This window comes from Esox lucius, chromosome 3 (assembly GCF_011004845.1).
Source record: "Esox lucius isolate fEsoLuc1 chromosome 3, fEsoLuc1.pri, whole genome shotgun sequence".
NCBI lineage: Eukaryota > Metazoa > Chordata > Actinopteri > Esociformes > Esocidae > Esox > Esox lucius.
The window spans coordinates 34,597,576-34,616,518 of record NC_047571.1 but is presented as its reverse complement, the minus strand read 5'-3'; the positions used below and the strand labels follow the sequence as shown (position 1 = coordinate 34,616,518).

At 45.1% G+C, this 18,943-nt stretch overlaps 1 protein-coding gene across 2 annotated transcripts in view; it reads left to right on the top strand.

Moving 5' to 3' along the window:
• st6galnac5a (ST6 (alpha-N-acetyl-neuraminyl-2,3-beta-galactosyl-1,3)-N-acetylgalactosaminide alpha-2,6-sialyltransferase 5a) overlaps positions 1-4,176 on the top strand; it is a 54,767-nt gene extending 50,591 nt beyond the window's left edge. For both annotated transcript variants that reach the window (XM_029118998.2, XM_029118997.2), the window contains exon 6: positions 101-4,176. In XM_029118998.2, coding sequence (XP_028974831.1) covers positions 101-377 — 277 coding nt within the window. In that variant the 3' untranslated portion in view covers positions 378-4,176. The remainder of the gene's footprint in view (positions 1-100) is intronic.
• Positions 4,177-18,943: the final 14,767 nt, after the last annotated feature.

Sequence of the window (18,943 nt, the reverse complement as noted above, 5' to 3'; positions counted from 1 at the left end):
CTAACACCCTCCCACTCTCTTCCTCCTCCCCTTAACCCTCCCTATCTCTCTTCCTCCTTCCCCCTAACGCCCTCCCTCTCTGTTGGTCCTCCTGCTACAGGGACCCCCAGCACCTGTCAGTTCCATACCATTACTACGAGCCCCGCGGGCCGGATGAGTGTGCCATGTACATCAGCCACGAACGAGGCCGTAGGGGCAGCCATCACCGCTTCATCACCGAGAAGAGGGTCTTCGCTGGCTGGGCCCAGACCTTCGACATCCACTTCTACCAGCCGAGCTGGGAGCCTCCTCGCCGGTCACCTAGCAACCAAACCCTGGGGGAGCCTGGGGAGAAGGTCCTGGTGGCGCCTCCTGGTGGGCCGAGACAGAATACGTGACTGGAGACGAGGAGTGTTGACAGTGACAGCGAGGGTTGGTCATCTATGAGAGAGATGCTGTTCACAAGGACGGGGCTGGAGATGTTCAGATGGACGATGCTGGAGATGTTCATATGGGCAGGGCTGGAGATGTTCAGATGGACAGGGCTGGTGATGTTCAGATGGACGATGCTGGGGATGTTCAGATGGACGGGGCTGGAGATGTTCAGATGGACGGGGCTGGAGATGTTCAGATGGACGGGGCTGGAGATGTTCAGATGGACAATGCTGGAGATGTTCAGATGGACGGGGCTGGAGATGTTCAGATGGACGCTGCTGTAGAAGTTCACATGGACGATGCTAGAGATGTTCAGATGGACAGGGCTGGAGATGTTCAGATGGACGATGCTGAAGAAGTTCACATGGACGAGGCTGGAGAACGGACGGTCCACAGCCTTCTGCCTCAACTGAGTGCTCCATATGGTTGGACACAGACTGCATGTGGTCCTTTAATTAGCCTGGCCGTTCTCCTCCAGCTCACTATCATGGACCACTGGAAAGGCCCTAGACAGTTGGTTTGTCCATCCATTTCCAAAGGGAAATTTGATAATGTTAATTTTATCATTTTTTGGTGCTAAGAACTTTTATGCACAGCACGAAATGAAAACTTGTGGTGTATTTGAGGTTAAATGAGTTGTGAAGTTTGTAATATCCACTTGGAAAATTGTCAATGAATTGTCAATATTTCTCAGTTCCTTTTGCTGCAGGATTATTTTGCTGTGCTAGCAAACTGGCTCAAATTATGATACAACATCTGTTATGGACAGCTGGACTGGACCTGGTTCTCCTTGACCAGTCAGAGCAGACAACTGGATGGACTAGAATGTTGATTGGTTCTCAAAGTGAGAAATTCTTGATAAACTGTTTTGTTGATACCTTTTCTAAAACTGTACTAAGTGTTCACGTGAATCTAAATTATATTTAGATTTCTTCCGGACTGAAACTTGAGTGCATCATTGTGTTTCCAGTGTTTTACTAATGAAAGACAGTGTTGCCAGGCTTTGTTCCACTAATGAAAAACACAGTATGTTTCCTAGCTATATTCCACTAATGAAAGACTCCAAATGTTACCAGGCTGTTTCATTAAGGAAAGACTCAATACTGAGAGAGGTGCAGATCAATTTAATATAATTAATAAATAATACTATGCCATTTACACTTTATCCAAAGCAACATAGTCATGAGTATATGTGCATGGGTGTCCAGCAGGAAGCTGAGTGACAACCCCTAGAGAGCTCATTCCAGGCTCTACCATGTTCATCAGAGTGACAACCCCTAGATAGCTCATTCCAGACTCCACCATGTTCACCAGAGTGACAACCCCTAGAGAGCTCATTCCAGACTCCACCATGTTCACCAGAGTGACAACCCCTAGAGAGCTCATTCCAGGCTCTACCATGTTCACAAGAGTGACAACCCTCAGAGCTAATTCCAGGCTCTACCATGTTTACCAGAGTGACAACCCCTAGAGAGCTTATTCCAGACTTTACCTCATTCACCAGAGTGACAACCCCTCGAGTGCTAATTCCAGACTCTACCATGTTCACCAGAGTGACAACCCCTAGAGTGCTAATTCCAGGCTCTACCATGTTCACCAGAGTGACAACCCTCAGAGAGCTAATTCCAGGATCTACCATGTTCACCAGAGTGACAAAATTCACAAACTGAGTATTTACAATTACAGGGATTAAACACGGTTTAAAATATTATAATATTGGACGTTATTCCCCTCAGCCAAAGTCACCCACTGCAGCTTGGACTAGTGGGATGAAACCCAGCCCTGGGGGTTATTGTTGGGTTTTATGCGATGAGAGGTGATCTAAGCCTACAGGAAAGATTTGATTCATTATGTCCTGAATGATAATTCTCAGTTCACTAGTCACACACTTGAATCCTGTTTATTTGTGGGGACAACATGTGTCCTTAGTCCTGATCTATTCTACATGCTGTGGGTGTCCTGATGTTTAAACACCATGATGGAAAGAAAGGATATTAGGAAATGGCAAGTCAGATTAGATGCTTACCTGCCTGGGTCAAAAATGTGTACCATGCCATGTTTGAAACTATAAAGTTTCCTTAGCTAGTAATTTCAGACACTAGCATAATAAACAGTTTGAAAGTACTAGCCACTAGGGGTGTAACGGTACACAGAAGTCACGGTTTGGTACGTACCAAGGTTTTTACGGTTTGGTACAACTTCGGTACAGTGGGGAAAAAAACAAAATTTATTTTAATTTATTACAAAATTATAACTTTGCCCATTGCCACTGTAGTTAAAGCATGCACTAGGTAAGATTTTTCCAGTGAAAAAACAATTACAGCATTTTGCAATTACTCACCGGTCAGAAAGCGGTTCTGCACCAATGGCGGATAGAGAATGAGAAAAAATTTGCTCAGAGCTCAGAGTTTGACAATATTATTGCTAACGTTAGCTTAGGGTTCCTGGTTGCTAGCTATATTGAGAGCTAGTCTAACTGGGGATGTCCCTCTGCTTTTTGTCCCTTCGCTTGATTTGCTCATTGCTAGCCGCTTGTGGGCATGTACCTGTTGTTGTGTTTATTAATGCCAAGAGTACATGTTTACTAGCTTCTGTAGCTAGCTAGCTAGCACAGCTACATAGTAGTGGTATGATGTCAATTCAGAACAGGCAGAATACCCAATAATTAGGATAAGGGAAATTGGAATTGCTCTATAGGAGGTATAGCAGCTGCTCTAGATACTACTAGTGTCGTAGGAGCTGGCTATGTGATGACGATGTAGCTTTATAATATCAAATGAAATGTCTTCCTGCTTATTAGTAGTATTCCCAAACCACTGATACGAATGTCCATTTTGCTATAGGAAAGATTGTGCGGTAGGAACTGCTGTAAATGTAACTAGCGGAAAAGTGTACCAGACATACCTTTTCTGATTGGCTGTTGCCCACAGCCAGCAAGCAAAGTTACATGTTCTAGGTTACTTTGGTTGCTAAGTTACAGCCCCAAGATCCGTCTCCGGGGGATACTCTGAGTTTAGAATGTTAGTTCCGCACACAAAAAGTTAATGTGTGTAGTTAAAACCAGACTATATTCATTTGGATCCCTTCATACCAAACAGAACGTCCTACACCGAACGGTACGGATCTGTGTACAGTCACACTCCAACTAGCAAGGTCTTGGGCCTAATCCTAACCCTTGGACGGGTTCAGATGATTGAGTGTAAACAGACAAGATCAATGATGTGCAGTAAAGATGTAGTAAGTGGGTAGTAACTGGGTCTTAACTGCACCTCTTGGACCTGTAACTTAGCAACTGAAGTAGCCTACCCGGTTACTACCCATTTAAATTAACAAAGGTGCTATTCACAACTGTATTAACTGATCTCCTGGTGCCTAGTGAGAGACCATCGTCCGACACCAGGGTTGAATTTTATTTTATTAAACTTAAAACACAGGCAAGAGGTGACAGTGTGAGAGATATACTGTTACTATCATGTTACTACAGTTAATACCCTGTTACTACCAGGTGATATCCTGTTACTATCATGTTAATACACTTAATATCCTGTTACTACCAGGTGAAATCCTGTTACTATCAGGTGCTGCCATGTCACTACCACGGTACTACCATGTTACTATTACTCCTAAGTGTTTACTCTGTTACTCCCCACAAGCTGTCCAGTTACCAAACAGTTACTACCACGTTAATACCCTGTTACTATCTGGCTACCTTATTGTAACTTTGGTGACTTATGCATTAAAACCGCTGTTTCAATCAATCAATCAAATGTATCTATAAAGCCCTTTTTACATCAGCAGTTGTCTCAATGTACTTTTACAAAACACCCAGCCTTAAACCCCAAGGAGCAAACAACAGTAGTGTTGAATTTCAGTGGCTTGGAAAAACTCCCTAAGAAGGCTGAAATTTAGGAAGAAACCTAGAGAGGACCCAGACTCAGAGGGGTGACCAGTCCTCTTCTGGCTGTTCCAGGTGAACATATTAAGATTACAATTGTAATAATTAATAAATGCATGTGGGCTGAGTCTAGAGTCTATTTAAACTTAGTCCAGGTCAGAAGCATGACCTGATGAACAAGGACAGGGACAACACGGGGGAGGGGGAGGTGTCAGCACAGTGGCAGCTGAAATCATCAGGTATCGTCTTGATCTGCAACACAACCAGGAGGACTTTGGACAGGGACAGCAACAGGCCAGGAGGTGTGGGCCAGGACCTCATGTCCTCCTAAGTTTAAAACTACAGGAGACAGGGAAAATTTAGACATTTTCCAGTTGAACCAGTTGAAAGTCTCAGTTGGATTTAGCAACGATTCACGTTTAACTGGTCGACGGCATTTCTTCTCAATGACCAAGAGAAAGTTCTTGCCCGGCTGCAGGAGCTGTGCCGGGGGGCTAACAAGACTATCTTTTCTTCCTGGTGGCACAGACAGTTGTTCCATTTCTACATTAACATAATCCTTGCCTGACATTTGCGTCAGAAGCCGAGCCTCTAACTCTGCTTTACCTGAAGACGATAGTTCTCCTCCGTGTTGTAGCTACACCAATTACAGTGATAAGGCATTTTAATGATACTTAGCGTCGGGTGTTCAGGGGTGAGTAGTTCTGTTAATTATGTCCAAAAAGAGTCCCGGTGAAGTAAAGTTAGGTAAGAGGTCAACAGATAAAAATATTGCGTTGGTAAAACTCTTAAAGTAGAATTTAACCAATTAGTTTATATAGAGTAAATTTGAAAAAGTTTGGCTGTTAGTCAGGTAGGTAACAGCAAGCAGCGCACAACACGTCAACAATCCCACAATGCACTTTCACTGACTGAGAGAATAATAGTTAATACTGATCAAGGTATTTTGGGGAAATGTTTGCATTCAGTGGGAAATCTTCCTATGTAATCTTCCTCTTTGTTTTCCTGTCTGTCTCTGTTGTTTAGATGTGTCAGATTCAGCATATTCAGTGTAACATTTACCTGTCGTTTTAGTGATGGAAAAACGTCCTACAATTGTCACCAATCACCTGACACAGTCTGTTCTCCACAGCCAAAGTCTCCTGTAGACTACACCACCTCACTCAGACATTAAGTAAACAAAGTGAGAGCCTAAGATATAATACTAATAAAAGACAACTTCCCTAACCCTAAAACTGACCTTTCTAAACTAATCCCAAACTTAAAACCTAAGAAATTGTATTTTGTACTTAAATAGTCTAAAATAAGCCATTCCTCAACATGATAGGAATTTGAGTACTCACAACCCCACGCATTTGTCTTTCTATCCTTTTGAGGACCTGACATAACCAAACCCAGAAATCCATGTTCCCTACACCCCAGACCTTAACCTAACTCGGACCTTAACCTCAATAATCTGACTTTTATATCTAAATCTAGCCAGCAGTGACTAAACCTAAAATAAACCCCAATTCTAACAATGTGCCTAACATTGTTTTTCTCGTAACCTAATCTTTGAGCTGGATATTGCATTGTGGATAAGGAGACTTGCCATAACAGATCTTTTGGGGCCCCTGTCTTGATGGGTCCTCATATATACACACATATGAATCACACACACCTGACTGCCAAAAGACTTATGGACAAGTCAGAACAGTCCAACTCTCTCCTCTTCAAGCCAGAAGACTGACAGTTTAGTGTGAGGTTGTTTCCCCGCAGTGTGTGTATGTGTGTCTCTGTGTATGTGTGTATGTCTGTGTATGGGTGTGTATGTGTCTGTGTCTGTATGTGTGTCTGTATGTGTGTATGTGTGTGTCTGTATCAAGCTGCTGCATCTACATGACAGTGCTGTCAGTAACTGTATTAATGGGCCTATTACACCTCTGACAGATGTCAGACAGATGTACACACACACTCACACACACCCACTCACACTCACACACACCCACTCACACACACCCACTCACACTCACACACACCCACTCACACACACACCCACTCACACTCACACACAACCCAGTCATTCACAGCAGATACACCTTCAGCTGTGGATCCCAGAAGGATGGAAAGATGTCATAGATGTAGAAGGACATCTGAAAAACGGATCATGTTGTGGTTGTTTTTTGGTTCTTGACATGTGATCTACACGAGCTGTTCCTCATTCTTGTTTTCCCACTCGTTTTGTCTTCTCTGTCTGGATTTTTTTCTAATCAATTTACATAATGTCTGCCTCATTCTGTGAGATTAGTCAGCAGAATAGTTTTTCTAGTTGATCAGTCAACAAGTAGCAAGTTAAGTTTAAATAGTTTAACAGATGCTCTTATACAGAGACATTTTCAGAGGCTACCCTGTAGGAACAGAGGTCACTACCCTGTAGGAACAGAGGTCACTACCCTGTAGGAACAGAGGTCACTACCCTGTAGGAACAGAGGTCACTACCCTGTAGGAACAGAGGTCACTACCCTGTAGGAACAGAGGTCACTACCCTGTAGGAACAGAGGTCACTACCCTGTAGGAACAGAGGTCACTACCCTGTAGGAACAGAGGTCACTACCCTGTAGGAACAGAGGTCACTACCCTGTAGGAACAGAGGTCACTACCCTGTAGGAACAGAGGTCACTACCCTGTAGGAACAGAGGTCACTACCCTGTAGGAACAGAGGTCACTACCCTGTAGGAACAGAGGTCACTACCCTGTAGGAACAGAGGTCACTACCCTGTAGGAACAGAGGTCACTACCCTGTAGGAACAGAGGTCACTACCCTGTAGGAACAGAGGTCACTACCCTGTAGGAACAGAGGTCACTACCCTGTAGGAACAGAGGTCACTACCCTGTAGGAACAGAGGTCACTACCCTGTAGGAACAGAGGTCACTACCCTGTAGGAACAGAGGTCACTACCCTGTAGGAACAGAGGTCACTACCCTGTAGGAACAGAGGTCACTACCCTGTAGGAACAGAGGTCACTACCCTGGCATTGACTTAGGGTCCTACCAAGTGAGCTACAGATTCCACCATGGTATTTTCATCTTTAAAATAATACATGTTAACATAATACAAATAAACTCTGGCAAAAAGAGGGGCAAATGAAAATAAATAACCATTGTTTGATGTTCGTGCTTGACTGTGTTGTTTGTGCTTGACTGGCTCCCCTTTTTCTCATGGCAACAGGTCAAAGAGCTCCCTTTTCTCATGGCAACATATCACATATCTCTCTTTTCTCATGGCAACAGGTCACAGAACTTCCTTTTCTCATGGCAACAGATCACATATCTCCCTTTTCTCATGGAAATAAGTCACAGATCTCATTTCTCATGGCAACAGGTCACAGAGCTCCCTTTTCTCATAGCAACAGGTCACAGATCTCCCTTTTCACATGGCCAAAGATCACAAATCCTTTTCTCATGGCAACAGGTCACAGATCTCCCTTTTCTCATGGCCAAAAATCACAAATCCTTTTCTCATGAAAACAGGTCACATATCTCCCTTTTCTCATGGCCAAAGATAACAGATCTCTCATTTCTCATGGCAACAAGTCACATATCTTCCTGTTGTTGTTGAACATGAATCGGGGTTTGATTGGTTTTCTACTTCTTTTTTAGGTCTATATCTGACAGGAATATGTCTTTAATTTGGTTAACAGAGGTTATGAATACATCATGGCCAGTGTGATATTTTCTGTCTGTTGGATTGTTCATTTGAAGGCTTACATTTTTGTTTGTTTCCTATGTTTTATTCAACTGAAGGGTCTCAGTAGCTCATTAGATAATCAATCAGGTTCATTATTGAGTGGAACAGGAGAGCAGCCAGCCAGCAGTCCTGTTCAACCCTACAAGATGCATGCAGCTAATCGAGACACTATTTCACAGTGTGGAACAGGACACTCATATTGGCACTTCTTGATTAACACGTTCTCTTTTTCCCAGGTCAGGGATTAGAAACAACATCCTTCTGTTTATTGTCTCAATGCTCTTGGCCACTAGTCTACCCGATGTTTGATGTTTACACATTGATGTTTACATGGGCGGGGCGTCTTCATTATATCCTTCTAAACAAAAACAGTGGATGTCAAAGAGTAGTAGTTTGTATCCTATATTACAGGCTTGCCTTGCTCAATGCTAACAGAAAGACTTAACGCCTCAACTGGATCAATTTGCCGGAAAAATGCACAAAGATTAGCTGAATGGAATATATTAAAATCAAAAATAATTTCATTATGGGGCACGACATAATTTCATTATGTTATTATGGTCTAAACAGCACTCCTGGTTTCTCCACCATATCATATGTGTGTGGTGGTAGCAACACAGTCTCTTACCTGGGGTTCAGAGACTCAGTTAGTGGCAGAATGGAAACTGAATTGAATGTAATGTAAACGTATTGAGGCAGTGTGTATGGAGTTAAAGCAGACGAGCACATAACAGAGTGACCAGGTGAAAGGGGTGGGTCTTGTATTAAATACAGCCAAATAGAATAACACTAAACAAATGTAGTATCTGAAAACACCTGACTTACACAAATATCACATTACAATAATTATCTCAGCAGCGACACATAATAATGAATAAACTCTGAATTAAATGTTAACCGGGTTCTACTGTTCTCTCTCAGTTGTGTATGTGTGTTAAGCAGATGTGTGTGTGTGTTTATGTATGTGTGTAAAGCAGAAATGTGCGTGTGTATGTGTGTTTATGTATGTGTGTAAAGCAGATGTGTGTGTGTGTTTGTGCATGTGTGTAAAGCAGATGTGTGTGTGTGTGTGTTTGTGCATGTGTGTAAATTAGATGTGTGTGTGTTTGTGTATGTGTGTGTTTATGTGTGTAAAGCAGATCTGTGTGTGTGTTTTTGTATGTGTGTTAAGCAGATGTGTGTGTGTGTGTGTGTGTTAAGCAGATGTGTGTGTATATGTGTTAAGCAGATGTGTGTGTATATGTGTTAAGCAGATGTGTATGTGTGTGTGTGTGTTAAGCAGATGTGTGTGTATATGTGTTAAGCAGATGTGTGTGTGTGTTAAGCAGATTTCTGTGTATATGTGTGTTAAGCAGATGTGTGTGTGTGTGTGTGTGTGTGTGTAAAGCAGATGTTTGTGTGGATGATTCGTCTCTCCATCCTTGTTCATCCCAATCTTCCATCTGTCTGCTGCAGCATTGACTGTCTGCATGTGTGTGGACGAGGACCAGCCTGACAAACCTCATGAATTGTGTGTGTGGACGAGGACCAGCCTGACAAACCTCATGAATTGTGTGTGTGGACGAGGACCAGCCTGACAAACCTCATGAATTGTGTGTGTGGACGAGGACCAGCCTGACAAACCTCATGAATTGTGTGTGTGGACGAGGACCAGCCTGACAAATGTCATGAATTGTGTGTGTGCTGTGACAGTGTGCATCTTCATGTCAATTTATGACCTTATGCACTGGCGACAGATCTCAGCATGCGTGCACACACACACACACACACACACACACACACACACACACACACACACACACACACACACACAGGCAGTAGTATAAAGTAGGGTACTATTCTACACAGGCAGTAGTATAAATTAGGGTACTATTTTACACAGGCAGTAGTATAAAGTAGGGTACTATTCCACACAGGCAGTAGTATAAAGTAGGGTACTATTCTACACAGGCAGTAGTATAAATTAGGGTACTATTTTACACAGGCAGTAGTATAAAGTAGGGTACTATTCCACACAGGCAGTAGTATAAATTAGGGTACTATTTTACACAGGCAGTAGTATAAAGTAGGGTACTATTCCACACAGGCAGTAGTATAAAGTAGGGTACTATTCTACACAGGCAGTACTATAAAGTAGGGTACTATTCTACACAGGCAGTAGTATAAATTAGGGTACTATTCCACACAGGCCGTAGTATAAAATTGGGTACTATTCTACCAAGGCAGTAGTATAAAATAGGGTACTATTCTACACAGGCAGTAGTATAAATTAGGGTACTATTCTACACAGGCCGTAGTATAAATTAGGGTACTATTTTACACAGGCCGTAGTATAAATTAGGGTACTATTTTACACAGGCAGTAGTATAAATTAGGGTACTATTTTACACAGGCAGTAGTATAAAGTAGGGTACTATTCTACACAGGCAGTAGTATAAATTAGGGTACTATTCTACACAGGCAGTAGTATAAATTAGGGTACTATTCCACACAGGCAGTAGTATAAATTAGGGTACTATTCCACACAGGCCATAGTATATAATTGGGTACTATTCTACCAAGGCAGTAGTATAAAATAGGGTACTATTCTACACAGGCAGTAGTATAAATTAGGGTACTATTCTACACAGGCCGTAGTATAAATTAGGGTACTATTTTACACAGGCAGTAGTATAAAGTAGGGTACTATTCTACACAGGCAGTAGTATAAATTAGGGTACTACTCTACACAGGCAGTAGTATAAATTAGGGTACTATTCCACACAGGCAGTAGTATAAATTAGGGTACTATTCCACACAGGCCATAGTATATAATTGGGTACTATTCTACCAAGGCAGTAGTATAAATTAGGGTACTATTCTACACAGGCAGTAGTATAAATTAGGGTACTATTCTACACAGGCAGTAGTATAAATTAGGGTACTATCCAAAAGTATCAAAATAATATGCATTCCTATCAATATGGGGGAACAATCCATTGTGAAGTTGAATGTTCCTTTTATCACTAAGGGGTTCAACTGAATTAGAACCCGTCAAATTGCCCTGCTGGTCGGCTGAGCAGCTTGACGTTCGATAAGAGATGTTAAGCCTGTTAAAAGACTGACAGACCCAGCTAGTGTTCCTCCTCGCTGGTCTTTGGACGCTGATCTAATGTTATTAGAGGTATTGTACCGCAACGCTGACTTTCTACTTTCTCTTTCTACTAAACCAATTCTGTCATATAAATACAGAGTAAACCTTCAGGGGCAAATCCTGTCCTTAAAATACAGTGTTGACTGTGGCAAGGGTTTTCATCTGACTGACTCGTAGCCTTGGACCTGGGTTTGGACTTCTGGGCTGTAATCGAAATGATAGAGGATGAGATCAGAGGTTGCGGCCCAAATGAGGCCTCCCTGTACACTACTTCAGACCGGGGCCATTGAGCAGACTGTAGGGCTCTAGTCAATGGTGGCACACAATCCAGGGTCCCATTTGTGAAACACTTAAAGACTGAAATCTTATTCAACGAAATTATCATGTTTGGGCAAAAGACAGTTCTGAATAGAAGATATGGAAAGCAGAATTGCTGGATGACCCAAGACACTTAAAACAATAATGCTTTGTTTTAAAGTTTGAAGAGTAAATTCAGAATATTTTATTTAATTGATTCAGTAAGTATTTCAGTGATCTCTTGACAGTACATTATATATGACGCCTCATTGCCTTTACAGTGCAAAAAAGACTGATACAGCCGAGCCCATACAAAATACATAGCAAAGCCACCTATACACATCATTGATAGTGTCTGCCAGTGTATACAGTGGGGAGAACAAGTATTGATACACTGCCGATTTTGCAGGTTTTCCTACTTACAAAGCATGTAGAGGTCTGTAATTATCATAGGTACACTTCAACTGTGAGAGACGGAATCTAAAACAAAAATCCAGATAATCACATTGTATGATTTTTAAATAATTAATTTGCATTTTATTGCATGACATAAGTATTTCCCCCTCCATGAACTGCCACCTTAACATGGTGGAGGGGTTTGAGTACCCGAGTGACCCTAGGAGCTATGTTGTCTGGGGCTATATGCCCCTGGTAGGGTCTCCCAAGGCAAACAGGTCCTAGGCGACAGGTCAGACTAAGAGCGGTTCAAAAACCCTTTAATGATGAGAAAAGTTTTGAGGTCCGTGACGTCGCCCGGTATGGCGCAGCCGGGGCCCCACCCTGGAGCCAGGCCTGGGGTTGGGGCTCATACGCGAGTGCCTGGTGGCCTGGCCTTTCCCCATGGATGATCCAGAGGAGAAATGGGAGAAGGTCATGTGGTCTGATGAAACAAAAATTGAGCTTTTTGGTCTAAACTCCACTCGCCGTGTTTGGAGGAAGAAGAAGGATGAGTACAACCCCAAGAACACCATCCCAACCGTGAAGCAGGGAGGTGGAAACATCATTATTTGGGGATACTTTTCTGCAAAGGGGACAGGACGACTGCACCGTATGGAGGGGAGGATGGATGGGGCCATGTATCACGAGATCTTGGACAACAACCTCCTTCCCTCAGTAAGAGCATTGAAGATGGGTCGTGGCTGGGTCTTCCAGCATGACAACGACCCGAAACACACAGCCAGGGCAACTAAGGAGTGGCTCCGTAAGAAGCATCTCACGGTCCTGGAGTGGCACTGGACACACAGCTATGCGCCTCGCCAGGACTTGGGAGCACAACACTGACGAGTCGCATTTCCAACTGTTTCAGGCAGATGGAAGAATCTGTGTGTGGAGAAAACCTCATGAAGCCATGGATCCTGCATGTCAACAGGGCATTGTACAGGCTGGTGGGGGCTCCATGTCAACAGGGTATAATACAGGCTGGTGGGGGCTCCATGTCAACACAGTATTGTACAGGCTGGTGGGGCTCCATGTCAACACAGTATTGTACAGGCTGGTGGGGGCTCCATGTCAACACAGTATTGTACAGGCTGGTGGGGGCTCCATGTCAACACAGTATTGTACAGGCTGGTGGGGCTCCATGTCAACAGGGTATTATACAGGCTGGTGGGGGCTCCATGTCAACACAGTATTGTACAGGCTGGTGGGGCTCCATGTCAACACAGTATTGTACAGGCTGGTGGGGGCTCCATGTCAACAGGGCATTATACAGGCTGGTGGGGCTCCATGTCAACAGGGTATTATACAGGCTGGTGGGGCTCCATGTCAACACAGTATTGTACAGGCTGGTGGGGGCTCCATGTCAACAGGGTATTGTACAGGCTGGTGGGGGCTCCATGTCAACACAGTATTGTACTGGCTGGTGGGGCTCCATGTCAACAGGGCATTATACAGGCTGGTGGGGCTCCATGTCAACAGGGCATTGTACTGGCTGGTGGGGCTCCATGTCAACAGGGCATTATACAGGCTGGTGGGGCTCCATGTCAACACAGTATTGTACTGGCTGGTGGGGCTCCATGTCAACAGGGTATTATACAGGCTGGTGGGGGCTCCATGTCAACACAGTATTGTACAGGCTGGTGGGGCTCCATGTCAACACAGTATTGTACAGGCTGGTGGGGGCTCCATGTCAACAGGGCATTATACAGGCTGGTGGGGCTCCATGTCAACAGGGTATTATACAGGCTGGTGGGGCTCCATGTCAACACAGTATTGTACAGGCTGGTGGGGGCTCCATGTCAACAGGGTATTGTACAGGCTGGTGGGGGCTCCATGTCAACACAGTATTGTACTGGCTGGTGGGGCTCCATGTCAACAGGGCATTATACAGGCTGGTGGGGCTCCATGTCAACAGGGCATTGTACTGGCTGGTGGGGCTCCATGTCAACAGGGCATTATACAGGCTGGTGGGGCTCCATGTCAACACAGTATTGTACTGGCTGGTGGGGCTCCATGTCAACAGGGCATTATACAGGCTGGTGGGGCTCCATGTCAACAGGGTATTGTACAGGCTGGTGGGGCTCCATGTCAACACAGTATTGTACAGGCTGGTGGGGCTCCATGTCAACACAGTATTGTACAGGCTGGTGGGGGCTCCATGTCAACACAGTATTGTACAGGCTGGTGGGGGCTCCATGTCAACAGGGCATTATACAGGCTGGTGGGGGCTCCGTGTCAACAGGGTATTATACAGGCTGGTGGGGCTCCATGTCAACAGGGCATTATACAGGCTGGTGGGGCTCCATGTCAACAGGGCATTATACAGGCTGGTGGGGCTCCATGTCAACAGGGTATTGTACTGGCTGGTGGGGCTCCATGTCAACAGGGCATTATACAGGCTGGTGGGGGCTCCATGTCAACAGGGTATTGTACTGGCTGGTGGGGCTCCATGTCAACAGGGCATTATACAGGCTGGTGGGGCTCCATGTCAACACAGTATTGTACTGGCTGGTGGGGGCTCCATGTCAACAGGGCATTATACAGGCTGGTGGGGCTCCATGTCAACAGGGTATTGTACTGGCTGGTGGGGCTCCATGTCAACAGGGCATTATACAGGCTGGTGGGGGCTCCATGTCAACACAGTATTGTACAGGCTGGTGGGGGCTCCATGTCAACACAGTATTGTACAGGCTGGTGGGGCTCCATGTCAACACAGTATTGTACAGGCTGGTGGGGGCTCCATGTCAACACAGTATTGTACAGGCTGGTGGGGGCTCCATGTCAACACAGTATTGTACAGGCTGGTGGGGGCTCCATGTCAACACAGTATTGTACTGGCTGGTGGGGGCTCCATGTCAACAGGGCATTGTATTGGCTGGTGGGGCTCCATGTCAACACAGTATTGTACAGGCTGGTGGGGCTCCATGTCAACACAGTATTGTACAGGCTGGTGGGGGCTCCATGTAAACACAGTATTGTACAGGCTGGTGGGGGCTCCATGTAAACACAGTATTGTACAGGCTGGTGGGGGCTCCATGTAAACAGGGTATTATACAGGCTGGTGGGGGCTCCATGTCAACAGGGCATTGTACAGGCTGGTGGGGGCTCCATCATGGTATGGGGTTTGTTTAGCTGGTATTCAATGGGACCCCTGGTACATCTACAAACATCTCTGACAGGTGAACACTGTGTGGATCCTTTCTGACATGTTACACCCGTTCATGTCCTGCGTTCATTCTGATGGGTTTGGCCTCTTCCAACAGGACAATGCACCACCACACAAGTCTAGACACACCAAACGATGGTTAGAGACACACTCATCTGAGTTTGGGGTCTTGCCATTCCCACCTAAGTCACTAGATCTCAACGTTATTGAACACATCTGGGATGCCAATTAAACCGCTGTGGAACACAGAAATCCTACACCTCGGAATACAACAGAATTGTGGACCGCTCTGCTGGCAGTATGGTGTCCATAGGTCCTGGTAAACTACTGAGTCCTGGTGAATTGTTTCTCATGGGTCCAGAAAACTGATCTATGGGGAATAGCTCACCAAGACCCACAGGAAATTCACAGACAGACCAATAGGCAGACAAAAATGTTCTGCAGTGGTAGCTATACGTAAATATCTGGGGAGATATTATGGGCTGTTACATAGTGAAATTACAGTTATTATGATGATTAAAATTGATGACCATCAATATTAAGCTATATTATTGGCTGACAGAAAAGTTGGATGCCAGTCTGAGATCAATGATAGTACTTTCCATGGCAATTTGGCAGTAATCAAACAGTCACATGCTGTTTTTCCTGAACTGTGTTTGTGTTTGCAATACAATCCTAAAACTGTCAGAGACAAAAGTGCTTCCAGACCCTTAGAATTTAAAAGATCATAGATCATAAATCAGAACTTGGAAACAACAAAAAACCATTGATGGTGAACAGATGGCTCTATGATATTAAATGAGTTGCCATATTAGCTTCTACCGAAGACGCTCCCCAATGTTCCCCTAACTGGGAAGACGCTCCACAATGTCACCCTAACTGGGAAGACGCTCCCCAATGTCACCCTAACTGGGAAGACGCTCCCCAATGTCACCTTAACTGGGAAGATGCTCCCCAATGTCACCCTAACTTGAGAAGACGCTCCCCAATGTCACCCTAACTGGGAAGACGCTCCCCAATGTCACCTTAACTGGGAAGACGCTCCCCAATGTCACCCTAACTTGGGAAGACGCTCCCAATGTCACCCTAATTTGGGAAGACGCTCCCCAATGTCACCCTAAGTGGGAGGACCCTCCCCAATGTCACCGTAACTGGGAAGACGCTCCCCAATGTCACCCTAAGTGGGAGGACGCTCCCCAATGTCACCCTAACTGGGAAGACGCTCCCCAATGTCACCCTAACTTGGGAAGACGCTCCCCAATGTCACCTTAACTGGGAAGATGCTCCCCAATGTCACCCTAACTTGAGAAGACGCTCCCCAATGTCACCCTAACTGGGAAGACGCTCCCCAATGTCACCTTAACTGGGAAGACGACATCCCCAATGTCACCCTAACTTGGGAAGACGCTCCCCAATGTCACCCTAATTTGGGAAGACGCTCCCCAATGTCACCCTAAGTGGGAGGACGCTCCCCAATGTCACCCTAACTGGGAAGACGCTCCCCAATGTCACCCTAACTTGGGAAGACGCTCCCCAATGTCACCTTAACTGGGAAGATGCTCCCCAATGTCACCCTAACTTGAGAAGACGCTCCCCAATGTCACCCTAACTGGGAAGACGCTCCCCAATGTCACCTTAACTGGGAAGACGACATCCCCAATGTCACCCTAACTTGGGAAGACGCTCCCCAATGTCACCCTAATTTGGGAAGACGCTCCCCAATGTCACCCTAAGTGGGAGGACGCTCCCCAATGTCACCCTAACTGGGAAGACGCTCCCCAATGTCACCCTAACTTGGGAAGACGCTCCCCAATGTCACCCGAACTTGGGAAGACGCTGCCCAGTGTCACCCTAACTAAATGTCACCTGAACTGCTTTTGACCAAACCTTTGTGATGCCAGGTGAATACATAACACACTTAGAGACAAACCAGTAACTTACATTGCAGAACAGACATACAACCCTACACTTCTTAGATCCCCAAAACATTTTAATCAACAAACTTTAATAGCAGAAAATTATTTTATAAAAACATACAGCAACATTATTTTTTTCCAAGGGGAGATCAGGACAAATGGGAAGAACAGGAACACAGGAAAGGAGGAGGGGATTAGGGAGGAGAGGAGACATGGCAAGGTATTAAAAGAGGGGGAAGAGGGGAGGTGAGGAGGGATGATGAGGAATGGGAAAAAGGTGGAGAGGCCATGAGGAAAGAGAGGAGGGATAGGGGAGATGAAGTGAAGAACGAGGAGGAGGATGAAGAAAGAAGTGAGGAACAAGGAGAGAGGACGAGAAAAGAATAAGGAAAGGAATTATGAAATAAAGTGGTGCATAAATAATACATAACAAGTGTTAGTCAGTCACTGATGCAGATGTAGTACTGCCATACATATACATTGCCTGTGTGTGTGTGTGCGTGCGCGTGTGCGTGCGCGTGCGCGTGCGCGTGCGCGTGCGTGTGTGACAGCCAGTCAGGCAGAAGGCTGGACAGGACAAACAACCAAAAGGAAAGTGAAACCAGCAGAGATTCAATCTGTGCTTTTATCACCAGTCACTCCTGAACAAGGAGGCCAACAGAAGATACTGGAGAGAAAAAAGGACAGAGAGACGGACTGACAGAGGGAGAGAGAGACGGACTGACAGAGGGAGAGAGAGACGGACTGACAGAGGGAGAGAGAGACGGACTGACAGAGGGAGAGAGAGACGGACTGACATAGGGAGAGAGAGACGGACTGACAGAGGGAGAGAGAGACAGACTGACAGAGGGAGAGAGAGAGGCTAACAGAAAATAGAGTGACCTAATGTGTTGGAGATTTAATTTAGTCAGCGATTCTCAGGTTGTCACTCCCCATTAACAGGGGAGAACTGGAGTGAGAATTAACATGACTGTTCATCAAATGATTACGCTGGTGGGAGGGAGGCAGAAGAGAGATAAAGAGAGAGGGCAGAACTAGGCCAATTCCCCCTTCTGATTAATATCCAAAAAAGAGCAATCAAATGTTATAATCAAATGACCCCCACTCCTACTACTACAAAGACCTCCAGGGCCAGGAGGTAAACGTACAGGAAAGACCCTTTAATAAACTGAACCTGAGACTATGTTCACAAACCACTCTCTATATAGGACACTACTCCAGACCAGAGACCCATTCCCAATAAAGTACACTACTCCAGACCAGAGACCCATTCCCAATATACAGTGGGGAGAACAAGTATTTGGTACACTGCCGATTTTGCAGGTTTTCCCACTTACAAAGCATGTAGAAGTCTGTAATTTCTATCATCGGTGCTCTTCAACTGTGAGTGACAGAATCTAAAAAAAAATCCAGAAAATCACATTGTATGATTTTTAAGTAATTCATTAGCATTTTATTGCATGACATAAGTATTTGATACATCAGAAAAGCAGAACTTAATTTTGGTACAGAAACCTTTGTTTGCAATTACAGAGATCATGAGTTTCCTGTAGTTCTTGACCAGGTTTGCACACACTGCAGCAGGGATTTTGGCCCACTCCTCCATACAGACCTTCTCCAGATCCTTCAGGTTTTGGGGCTGTCGCTGGGCAATATAGACTTTCAGCTCCCTCCAAAGATGTTCTATTGGGTTCAGGTCTGGAGACTGGCTAGGCCACTTAGTTGCCCTGGCTGTGTGTTTCGGGTCGTTGTCATGCTGGAAGACCCAGCCATGACCCATCTTCAATGCTCTTACTGAGGGAAGGAGGTTGTTGGCCAAGATCTCGTGATACATGGCCCCATCCATCCTCCCCTCAAGACGGTGCAGTTGTCCTGTCCCCTTTGCAGAAAAGCATCCCCAAAGAAAGATTTTTCCACCTCCATGCTTCACGGTTGGGATGGTGTTCTTGGGGTTGTA